This window comes from Podarcis vaucheri (genome assembly GCF_965113315.1).
Source record: "Podarcis vaucheri genome assembly, chromosome: 2".
Classification (NCBI taxonomy): Eukaryota; Metazoa; Chordata; class Lepidosauria; order Squamata; family Lacertidae; genus Podarcis; species Podarcis vaucheri.
The window spans coordinates 53,051,427-53,063,974 of record NC_138760.1 but is presented as its reverse complement, the minus strand read 5'-3'; the positions used below and the strand labels follow the sequence as shown (position 1 = coordinate 53,063,974).

The 12,548-nt window shown below is 38.9% G+C and overlaps 1 protein-coding gene across 2 annotated transcripts in view; it reads left to right on the top strand.

Moving 5' to 3' along the window:
- The window catches only part of SLIT3 (slit guidance ligand 3), a 413,252-nt gene that overhangs the window by 335,843 nt on the left and 64,861 nt on the right, over positions 1-12,548 (top strand). For both annotated transcript variants that reach the window (XM_082212998.1, XM_082212997.1), the window contains exons 23-26: positions 59-130; positions 3,301-3,372; positions 6,251-6,414; positions 8,212-8,336. In XM_082212998.1, the coding sequence (XP_082069124.1) occupies positions 59-130; positions 3,301-3,372; positions 6,251-6,414; positions 8,212-8,336 (433 nt within the window). The remainder of the gene's footprint in view (positions 1-58; positions 131-3,300; positions 3,373-6,250; positions 6,415-8,211; positions 8,337-12,548) is intronic.

Genomic DNA, 12,548 nt, shown 5'->3' with positions numbered 1-12,548 from the left:
TTTTGCTTCAGTGAATCAATGACGAAGTAATGCAACCTGTGTTCTTTTATTATCCCAGGATCCTGAGCTACAATAAGCTGAAGTGTATCCCAGTCCATGCGTTCAACGGGCTTAAGTCTCTCAGGGTGTTGTAAGTATTGCTTGTTCACTGTGGCTGGGTTATAGTTTAAGAGGCTGCAGGTAACAGCAAGATTTTTAACGAGCAGATGGCTTTCACTTGAGTCACCACATCACGCTCATTTCCAGACAATTAGTTTCAATGTACTTGCACTGAGATATAAAATAACCTGTAACCACTGTTCAAGGGGGATATTGGATTTTTGTGTAGAGAGCGAGATCCTTTTGAGCTTTAAGATGATTATTAATTTTAAAGATGCTTGAAATGCAGACTGGCCCAATGCTCAGGGATAATGAGAGCTGAGGTCTGGCAACATCTGAATAGCCACAGGTCCCCAACCCCTGTATTAAAACATACATGTTCTTATGCGGTATGGCAGAGGCTGATATCTAGCATTGCCAGAAGTCCCGTCTAGGATCAGGTGCAAGGATTTTGAACCTATAAGTTTCTCTTTCCCTTCTTGGCTGGCTCCAGTACAGTTCTGTATGTGCCTGTTCTAGGAATAGAGAAGGGACTATAGGAAATAGATCATTCATATTTGCAGTAGCTGCTCTTATTTTCTGCAAGGAGGTTCATCACTTCCAAGTAATAAATGGAGCATAAACTTCCAGAAGCACATGGGATGCACTTCCTACATGTTTCTAAAAGCTTCCTTTCTCCTTCTTTCTGGCACACCAGGCAATGTGCCACTCTGAGATATTCATAGGCATTGTTGGGGACATGTGAAAGGAGACAAGGGTGAGTTGCAGGTCAGTTGAAGATTGCGTACAGCAGGATGAAACCAGTAATCTGCATGCTGATGAGGCAGTATGTTAGTCTTTTATGCTGAGGGCAAACTTCACACACAGTGAATTTCTGTACATTAGCTAGTGACTCTTTTTCTCATCATTTGAGAAATGCTATGAAGTCTTGACTAGTATATTATTTGTATATCAAGGTTCTCAATTCTAGGATATAGTAGCATATGATAACCTTTTTTATATGCAATTGTGCAAATGTTAAGTTATGAGCAAATCAAAATTACCTATATTTTTCAGGACATGGCAGAAAAATGATACAAACTCAGGCCCAGTTTTATAAATGCAGATACTGTCTTGCTTAGAAGACTTGCTTCATCATATCTTGGAACAGGCATTTGCTCTAAGAGAAACAGGAGTGGGAAGAGGCTTTTGCTCTAAGAAAAATATGAGTGAGAAAAAGGGTGGGAGCTCTTCCACATCTGTGCAAAAGTGAAATGACGCATGAATGAGTGTCTCTCTTTCTGAGTTCTGTGCATTTGGAAGCCTCCAGATTGATTTGATTTATTATAGTCTACAAAACTCTGGTGTCAGCAACAACCCTCGCCACATGTCATCTACATTGTTATTAAAAATCAATTCTCCTGGGGGCGGGGAAGTGCTTCTGAGCGACAGTGTGCAATCTGTTAGTGTCATTTATTTATTATCAGGATTCCCAAGAGAACCTCAGTGAGAAATAATCAGCAAAAGCATTTCCAGGTTTCTTTCTAGAAAGGATACATAGCTCATTGTCTGTCTGGGTTTGATGTGCAGGTAAAGAGTCCCTTTCAAGCATGAGCCACTCCTTTCCTAATTTTTTTGTTTGCCAGAAATTTGCTCTATCAATATTAAAAAGGGAAACTATCTTATCAATCAAAATACATGCCTAATTCTAAATTTAGTTATAGGTATTGCAGTGGGAGCCTTGTCCTGTAGCTCAGAGGCTGGGTTCTTCTTAACACATCTTCATATGTTAGTGTTTTAGGAGTATGCTTAAATTTCTAAAAAAAGTTAATAGTGTGAGTGTACAAAGAGATGTTAGATAAGACTTGTTATGCAGGTACAATCATAACAATGTATCTCCTTATTGTGTGTACACTTTGGACACATCCACATGTAATGTGGATTTTGCGCTGTGTGATCAAGCTGGAATAGATTCAACTAAGCCTGAGCCATTTAAGCTTTATGGGATCAAAACCAGCTATTTGAATCGGGCCCCCGGAAACTAATTGGCAGCCAGTGCGATCAGGCCAGAACTGGTTTTATAAGCTTAAACCGTCTTACCCAAGAGAGCAACTTGGCTGTTGAATTTTGCACTAGCTGAAGTTTCCAAACCATCTTCAGTGGCAGCCCCACGTATAATGCAATGCAGTAATTGTTGTATTTGTTTGAACTGTTTGGAATACTGTCACAGTACAGTGCCTGTTTCAAACATTATTGAGCTAGGGTGTACCAATAATTATAATATTGATTGTGTTAAAATGGTATTAATACAGCTCTTTACTCCTGACAGAATGCCCCACAGTTAAAAACAGAAACACAGAATCACTGGATAATATATTTATTTCTTGCTCTTCTTGTTAAGAATAAAGTCCAAAATGTTAAACTAATATCTGCTTAAAACAGTCCACAAGAGAAAGCAAAAAAAAAAAAAATGTATGTAAATTCTGTGAATCAGCACAGAGATCATGTCACAGGATCATGTGGTTAAAGCTAATGTGTTCACACTTAACCACGTTTCAAGACAGTTTCAGATCCTGAGTTAAGTGGTTATCCCAGTTAACTCTAAGTTTGGTAGATGCAAATGATTAATTGCTGTTGCACCTAACAGCTGGAATTTGTGCTGCAGAATGGAAGGTCAGAGAGACAGTCTGTGATATCCTGTATCTTGGTTTGATATAATATTGACAATTGTTTTTACAATCCAATTGTCCATATTGTATCTGCAACAGATTTGTTGATTAGAAATTAGAAATGGTAAGTTTTCCTGATGATACAAAGGTCTTGAAATAATTCCCCAGTTGGACAAAATCTCAGATATTTTTATATTATGGAATGGGTGGATGTCACCACAGACCTTAACTTCCTCTCTGAAAGTACGTGTTTATAGTTTGCCCCATAACTCCTCCTTTAGGATTCACTTTTATATGAAATTGTATCCCTTTGCCCTCTTATGCAAGGCTTGATGAAAGAGTTTACAATCTATGAGTGATTTTTCCCTTGGTTTAAATAAAAAAGCATCTTCCTCAAACCACCTTATCTTTAATTTGTGAAGGCAGCAAAATATGTAGTTTCCTAAGTTATGTATTGAATATGCCTCGAAAAGTGGTTAAAAACACCTGCACTTCTTAACATAATATTTGGTCGAGCTGCATTCTAACATTGTATTATTCCCTTCTCTCTTAGGACTCTTCATGGCAATGATATTTCCAGCGTTCCTGAAGGGTCTTTTAATGATCTTGTGTCACTTTCCCATCTGTAAGTACTGTTACCCTCAATAGACTAGTGACACTGTACAAATCATTTTGCTAAGTAGGATTTGTACAGCTATTTCACATTGCAGTTGCATTTATTCTTACCAGCACTGAGCAAATTTCACCTTCAGAGCAAATCTGAAAATTAGCTACATTTGAAACATTAAGCAGTGACTGAGGCTAAACGAAATTTTCGCCAAGTTTTTAATACTTTAAAATACTGTGCACATTTTTGATGCAAGATTTTAATGCCAAAATGTCAGCAGAATATGAAAGGGATGAATTTGTCTAAACTGATAGCGTAGGCAAATTTACATTGTTCTAAAATTTCTGGCTCAAGTAAATTAGATCGTCGGAATCACTACCATGATCATAGGGTTTGGGTCTTTGGAATAGACTTTTTAATGCAGTATTTAGGAGGTTTCTGTAATATCAGCTCTTAATTAGCTCCTTCATCCAACCTCTACTGCAAATAATGAGTGTAAAGCTTGAAAGCCTTATTTTGGAATAATATATTCAAGGTCATTTCATTATTTTAGTTTAGCAGAACCATGTTTTATTAGTAGGAGTATATATTACCACACATAGGCTCCTATCATAAATATGTTTGGGTTTGTTATAATGTATTTTAACTGTAAATATTATGCTGGAATTCCACCTCATGCTGGAATTGTCCAACTTGGAAAACTGCACTTGCCTTTTGAAATGATTAGAAGCATTTGAATCTACCAGATCATAATTGTAGGCAGCCAAATGTAAAGCATGTACACTGCAAATTTTTATTATTGTTTGGTTTGATTTGAAACCCACCTCATCCAAAATGCTTCGGGCAGCTCACAATATATTAAATAATAAAACATTTTATTGTCATTCTAACTACCCTCATCCCACCTAGTCCCTGGTCAGTAAAAGCCAACTGAACGCAGCAAAACATCAGACATTAAAAGCTTTGCTATACAGGGCTGCCTTCAGATGTCTACAGAAACTTGTATAATTGACATCTGATGAGAGCTTTCCAAAGGGCGGGCGCCACTGCCTGGTTCTCTATAACTTCACTTGTTACAATGATGGAACTGCCAAAAGGCCTCAGAGCTGAACCTCAGGATCTGGACTTCAGGGTCTGTGGGAGGAGATGCTCATTTGGCTATACAGGACCGAAGCCATTTAGGACTTTAAAGGTATTGTTCTGGGGGAGTCATTTAGAAATTTTGCCTCTTTTTCTTGACCGGAACACACATTTACAGTATCTTAAGCCACCCCTTACTACAGCTCTTCTTCCTGTAGATGTCTCTTTGATCTCATTCTCCATCTCAAGATCTTCCTGAGCATTTGGGCAATTCATAAGTGTATGTTTGTGGAACTCCAGATACATGCTTGTTCAACAGCTCATATATAGTATGCAAAATTATTTTTCTTATGTGAGAATTTATAAATGGGGTACATTTGTCCCCTTTCAGGAAAGATTGCTGTTCCATTTACTTAACGTTGATGGATGAACCCCTGCCGGTAGTTCAACTCATGAACTCTCAGCATGAATTTGTCTAGGGCAGAATTGTTTAATCAGTCATGTCTCTGGAATTACATTAACAACATTAGTGGAATTTCATCTCTCAGTATTCCATCCGCTTTCCCCAAAAAAACATTTTTTGAGCATGAACTCCATTTTAAGAAATTATTTTTGTTATCTCTAATGGAAAAAGTATACATGTAGGCTTAATTTTGATCACTTTTGTATGTGTAAATAATTTCTTAACTTTCTCTCTAGGGGATGAACCCATCATAATGTTTTTCCTCTGCAGGAACTATAGCTAAGCACTCCTGTGGAGTAAAAACTTGGTTAGAACCAGCATAATGCCACTGGGATCATACCCCTTAACCTTTAGATCGTTCTCCCAAAACATTCCACTTGAACTGCAAGAGTTTATTCAGAGTTTCTGAGTCTGATCAATTCAGAGTTTCAATAAAGTCAAATCTTAAGTGGTCTTACAATGAAGTTTTTGGTAGAAGGCATAGAAAAGTATTGTAAAGTATTGGTTAAGGCTAATATGTCCCCTACAGAGAGATGAAAGCCGTTGTGCTTTACAGGATAAGTTGCCTGACTAGGTAGTGGGAGGGTGAGAAACAAAATAGAGAGAGCTTGTGAAGAATGAACATGTTTTCTCCCCCTACGGTCCTGTGCTTCTGGGACTTAGTCAGTATCTTCAGATCCTCTGAGAGATATCCATGATTGGACCATGCAGTGAAAGAGTTAATTGCCACCTCTCTTTCCTGAATAACACCATGGTCTTACTTCTCCTAAACCAGAATAGGTTCCTAATCCATAATTAGGGAGGGAGGTTTTATGATTCCCACACATTGCTGTAAATGGACATGGTTCTGCTTCATCTGCATTCAAATTAGCAGTGACTCTGAGTAAGGTGGGCCTCTTTCTATCAAACTGAATGTGGTCAAGGCTGCCTTTAAGGCAGGCTTGGTTGAGTATCACCTGAACGGAAAACTCTATCTCCTTACTTCTGATCTCCAAGTGTGAGCTGTTAATTCTCAAGGATGATGCCTGCTACGTTTAGGATATTATTAGTTATTCAGTCTCCTCCATAGCAGAAAGATGGGAATTTGTGTTGAAGCTGTGGAGTAGTAGTATACATGAGGAACGGTGGAAGAAAGAGAATTGATGCTTTTAAATGCTGAACTGGCCAAATAACATATCAAGAGCCAGCATCAGGGACACAGATTAATGGCTGACCATCAGAAAGTTTTCTTTTAATCATATGTCCATAAAATGTATTATTGTTTAAATATTTTGATAAAATGAGACAAATAGTTTTAGGGATTCTCTGAACAACTGTTGGTTATATATGCACCTGTATTTTAACCCACCTTAGGGCACTTGGTACCAACCCTTTGCATTGTGACTGCAACCTGCGCTGGCTTTCTGAATGGGTGAAGGCAGGCTACAAAGAGCCAGGAATCGCACGATGCAGCAGTCCAGATGACATGACAGACAGGCTGTTGCTTACAACACCAACCCACCACTTTCAATGCAAAGGTAGGTACAAGTCCTTAGTGTGCAGTGTCATAGAATCATAGAATCATAGAGTTGGAAGAGACCACAAGGGCCATCGAGTCCAACCCCCTGCCATATACCGGGATTCTTACTACATCATAGGAAGCTGCCTTACCCGGCTTTGGGAAGTTAGGATGAAGGCTCTAGGATGCTGATGACCCCTCACACCACTTTCTGAAAGTCTGTGTATATGGCTGCAAAGAATAAATAAATTGAGAGTGGGTTTCATCTGCTTTTCATCTATTTCTTTCTTTCCCCCACACCAAACAAAGCTGCAGTCACTAAGTTCATTATGTATAAGTGCAAGTTACCTGTATTGTCTTTAGTTTAAATGCCCAAGGAAAATGGCAAAAAAATCCCTTCTAGATAAAACTTCTTCACCATGTTTTAACACAAAGAATTTGACTGCAAACATTTGGCTTTGGTTAAACATTTTCATCTCTCATACGAAGGATTTCACAAAGTTTTTGCTTTCTAAATTTTACTGATTAAACATTTTAATGCAAAATAAATTATCACTCATTATTGTTTGGCAGTGTATGACAAAGATATTACCGGCATTTTCGTTACTCATTAATGTAAAGCTCCTGAGCCCTTCAGTCTTTGAAATCCTATTGTTTCCATATTGGCAAACATGCATAGCTATAGGCTGCCTCCATATCAATCACTTTTGTAGATAGACACAGAAGCTTCCTGCCTTTCAAACAGTTTGCTAAGATAAAAGTGTCACATGTATTTTCATAATTGCACAGTTCTCTATGTAATAAACTATGAAGCTTCCTTCTATATGTGGAAAATGTGTGAGGTCTCTCTGTGTGTGTTTTAATGTATTTTTATGCTTTTAATTACTGTTTACATTTGTAGCCTTTTTCAACTACCATGGGGAGTTAAAGAAACAAGAAGGTTTCAAGTTGAAAGGGAACCACTTACTATCTGTAAATAGAAAACATGACATTCAACTATTTTGCTTCAAAATTGAAAAATAGATGTCAGGCTTAATAACAAGATATGCTATACACCGTTGTAGCTTTTCTGCTCATCTTACTTTGCTGCCACTCATGCAATACTATTGCTAAGCTGTAAGAACCATAGAAGGTCTCTTACTCTTCCTATGCTGCAGAGAAAGGCATACAGTAATCTATATTCCATTTCGAGAGTGGTGGCTCAGATCTTTAAATAAGCAATATATTTTATTGCAGTTGTGGTAACCCACATTGAGCTGAAGGGGCAGAACTCTAAACACCTTAAAGGATCTTAGATTTCAGATCAGGAGATAAGTTTCTGTTGCGGCAGCTTCCAAGTCTAATTTCCCTAAACTATAAGCTCTGGGCTGAAGGGAAGCAAGTAGCAAACCAAATACTTCCTATCAGTGTAAGAGACATCAGGCCCACTGAAAGCTTGTACCTCTGCATTGCTATCGTGCTAGGAGAGTTCCATGGCAGCAGCAAAGAGGACAAAACACATACAAGTTTTGGTCTTTCAGTTTTTGGTTTCACCACCACTACCTTTTAATTGTGTTTAAACTAATAATTATCAGCACACCTAAGTTAAGGAGTTCCTCCCTTATCTGGTGGTCCATTTTTCTACCCTACAGACTGGACCACTCACTATTGTTAAAGAGGTTGGTGTTAAAGATCTAGCTGATCCGTAAGAACAGGCCCTTCTCTACTGTCCTTTGCTTTTTTTCCCTTACTGTAAACAATTATGTGAATAAAAATCAATGTTCATTACATAAACTGTACACACACATTTTTCAGTTGTGCTTTTGTTTCTTTTTAGGAGTTGTTGATATCAGTATTCTATCCAAGTGTAACCCTTGCCTATCCAATCCATGCAAAAATAATGGGACTTGCAGCAATGACCCACTGGATTTTTATCGATGTACTTGCCCGTTCGGCTACAAGGTATGATAACAGCTGGGCCACACCTCTCAGTGGAAATTTAATTTGCCTTTTGACTACTTAACTAATGCAATGCAGCAGTGGGGATGGTGTTTATGATGAACAACCTCTGCTAGCGATGCATAGGTGGCAGAAATTAGTATGGGATATGAATTTGGAGCATCTGATTTTTGGGGATGAGTACAAAGATGTTTCAAGGAAGAAATGACATTTCCTGGGCTCCCTTTTAAATGCTATAGTGCCCAGCTGGGGAAACTGCTGTCCAGATGTCGAGTAATGTTAACACATTTCATAACTTTTCCATTTCATACCGTCTTGAGATTTTGAAGACATTATGTGTGTGTACATACTAATCTAAAAATACTGTTGCATCTGTATGGGCCGTATTCAGATAGTATGGAGTAAAAGAGCAACTAGTACCAGAGACATGGGAGAAAGAGAGTAGAAGCCCTTCTACAACCCTCAAGAAAACCTCTACATTGTTGCCACATATATTTTTTACAGGAGTGACATTTGACAAATTCAAATGTGAACCATATGAAAAGATAATTCTTTTTGTACCAAGCTGTTCTTCTAGAGTGTGATGCTAATTCAGTAACAATACCTTGCTTCCTTCTCACCAACCAGCACCAAACACGTCTGTCCATCTGGAAGCTATTTCCTTTACCTTGATAAATTGTATTGAGTCTGCCCTTTCAGCATTTGTTATTCCTTGTTTGATGTCGATGTGAAGAAAATCTTGTGTGGAGGAGTGCGTTGCTACATCAGTTAGATGGCAGGACCCCTAATCCAAGAATGGTTGAAAGAGTTTAATTGATTATTCAGTCAGGCAACTCAAAAAATATTTCCTTATCTGGAGCACAGAAGATGTAGCAAGTCTTCAGCTGCATGTGTTGCTGCAGATGAAAGTAGTCACAAATGAAGCTGGAGTGTTGAATTAATTGAGTAGAATTCACTGGATAAAGTCTTAGACATGGAACTTGGGGACCAATTGTAGCTAAATTAGAGTAGCTTTCCCCAGTCTGGTGCCATCCAGAAGCTTTGAACTTTAACTCTGATCATCCCTCACCATTGGCCATGCTGGCTGGAGCTGATAGGAGTTGGAGTTCAAAACATCTGGATGTCACTGGATTGGTGGAAGGCCGGCTTAGAGGCTATCTGCATGGACATTTATATTCCTTGATGAGCACTGTAGTGCCTCACCAGACATAAAAGAAGCACTCCCAAAAAGTATATCAATATTAATCGAATGAACTTCTGTAAGCAATGGATCATAAGTTGGTGTAATACCACTTTTTAACTCTTTCTACTGTGTAAATGAGTGGGAAACCAGAGTAAAACTCTGCTTAGACTTCATAGGGGTTGGATGTGTTGAAGTCCCAAAGCCCTTGGCTGTGCTGAGGACTTGCAAAGATTGTAAACATATGAAGCTGCTTTATACTGGAACAGACAATTGGTCCATCTAGCTCAGTATTGTTTACTCCGGCTGGCAAGTGGCCCTCCAAGATCTCAGGCAGGGTTTTTCCCAGCCCTGCCGCTTGAGATTTAGAGATGGTAGGAAATTGACCCTAGGACATTTACGTATGCAAGATGTGTGCTTAATCTCTTCTGAAGTTTGATACCCTTCTCCATGTACTCTAAAACACTTTGTGCATCTAAAGTGCCACACAGACATGGTCCTCCATTCAAACACATCTCCGGGGGTGGGGATCCAAAGAGCCCCTTGGGCATGTCCATGTTGTTCTGTACATTCACTAAGTTTTTCCCTATTTACTTTTCTTCAGTTTCAGCTCCTTGTGTCAGAGGCCACTCTTGAACTTAATCTGGTTTTCAGGAGTGGCTTTTCAGATGGTATAAGAGGGTTGTTTATGAAAGGGGGTCCAACAATTCCTCTATGAGGCCATTTTCATATTTACCAAAATATTGATATGTTTTGGAAACTAATAAAAGCCATTTATGCTGTAGTATTGAGAGAAATTTAAAGTAAAATGGATATAGTTGTGTTCAAACAGGAAGTCAGATGCATTTGAATTATGTTAGTCATGTCAAGTAGTGGTGTAGAATGCTGATTGTACCACTTCTTCCTTCCAAGGTTAGCAATGCAGCCACTGGGCAACAAGTGGCTCTTGTAAGATCCCCAGGTATTATTTATTATTACAAATTATACTTCATCTTTGTGTGAGTCAAGATGCCAATCAATGACTTTATGCTTTCTTTATATCTGTAACTGAATTTGTTTGCAAGTGAGAAATTCCTAGTTCAAGGGGAACTACTCCCAATTATGGTTGAGACAGAGAAGTCCTGTGAGAGCTCTCATGTCTCCCTTGTGAGATGTACTCTAGCTCCACACCTTTTTTTAGGTGGTTGAGATTGCATACAAAGCACATTCCCGAAACATCAGATTCAAAGCACTGCTGCTCTTATAAGCAATGCAGCCATTTAACAATGAACTCAGTTTCCCTGATGCACTCTGTCACATTCTTGCATTTGCCCAGCAAAGGTTTCAGAATGTTATCTTTAGCAAGAAAGATCTTATCAAATCCAAGCTGCTTTTTGTCCTCAGTAGATTGGTGATGAAATGTGTGAAAATGTGGCAGCATAAACTGGATGAAATGCTTGCCCTGATAGAACAATCACCTTAGTATGATGTCAGTTTCCTCCCATCGTTTTATTCCAATAAGCATTAGTGAAGCAAAATCTATATATTTATGTACAGTGGTACCTCAGGTTACATACGCTTCAGGTTACATATGCTTCAGGTTACAGACTCCGCTAACCCAGAAATAGTACCTCAAGTTAAGAACTTTGTTACCGGTTGAGAACAGAAATCATGCTCCGGCGGCGCAGCGGCAGGAGGAGGCCCCATTAGCTAAAGTGGTGCTTCAGGTTAAGAACAATTTCAGGTTAAGTACGGACCTCCGGAACGAATTAAGGACTTAACCCGAGATGTGCCTTCCAGGCCTCTCTATCTGACTCTTGGGTGTCTTCCCAAGCCACACAACCTCACCAGCCCTGCTTTCTACCCCACCTTAAGTGTTTTTGTCTAGCTGGAATGAGAAGTGTGCTAGTGCGTGCAGAATCTAGACTACTACTCACTACTTCACTACTCACTTCATTTTGCCTCTGGCCGTGCCTATCACTGAGATGTTGGCACCAGAAGGTGGCCCTTGAACTGGGGAAAGTTCCCTGTTCTTGGTGCAATGTTTAACACTGCTTAATGCTGTAGAAATCAGATAAAATATTTCTAGCTAAGATATAATCAGCCTTTTATATTCTTTTGAAGTTATGCTTTAAAGATACAACATTGAAAGTATCTGAAGAGCAAAGAAATTTAAGCTTTACCTGGTGTTGTATGCAAAATGCAGTCTCCTTGACTTGCTTTTAAAATTTATTTATTCATTAATTTAGTGTAGCTTGTTGCAGGTGTCCTTTTGTGTGTATTAGTGGGCATAAATGACACATTTGATTACATAGGCATACATGCCAATCTGACAACAGTTTAATAAGCTTTGATTCCACAAGGATAGTTAGGTGACCACTAAGCAAAGCAGCTTGACAGAGGTGTTTGTCAACTGAAAGTTTGCTTTTAGGTATAAACCAGGGGTCAGCAAACTTTTTCAGCAGGGGCCAGTCCACTGTCCCTCAGACCTTGTGGTGGGCCGTACTGTATTGTGGGGGGCCGTACTGTATTTATGCCCCCACAAATAACCCAGAGATGCATTTTAAATAAAAGCACACATTCTACTCGTGTAAAAACACCAGGCAGGCCCCACAAATAACACAGAGATGCATTTTAAATAAAAGCACACATTCTACTCATGTAAAAACACACTGATTCCTGGACCATCCACAGGCCAGATTTAGAAGGTGATTGGGCCGGATCCAGCCCCTGGGCCTTAGTTTGCCTACCCATGGTATAAACACTAACTTGCTTGGTATCTTTAACGAATTAACTCTGCTACAAAGATAAAAGTCAATAGTACATAATGCGACTTTGCTGAGATGTTGTTTAAGTTACAAACATTATGTATCTTGCTTTATGTCTCATATATATTCATTTCTTATTGCTTATGTTTGATATTTTACAAGTGCATTACTACATAAGAAGCAACTATCTCTAGGTGATAAAATAACTATATTTTCGATTCCCACTTGACTATTTCTTCTTCTCTTCTCAAAACCCTGCTTTAAGGAAAATGCTTTCAGTGAATAGGA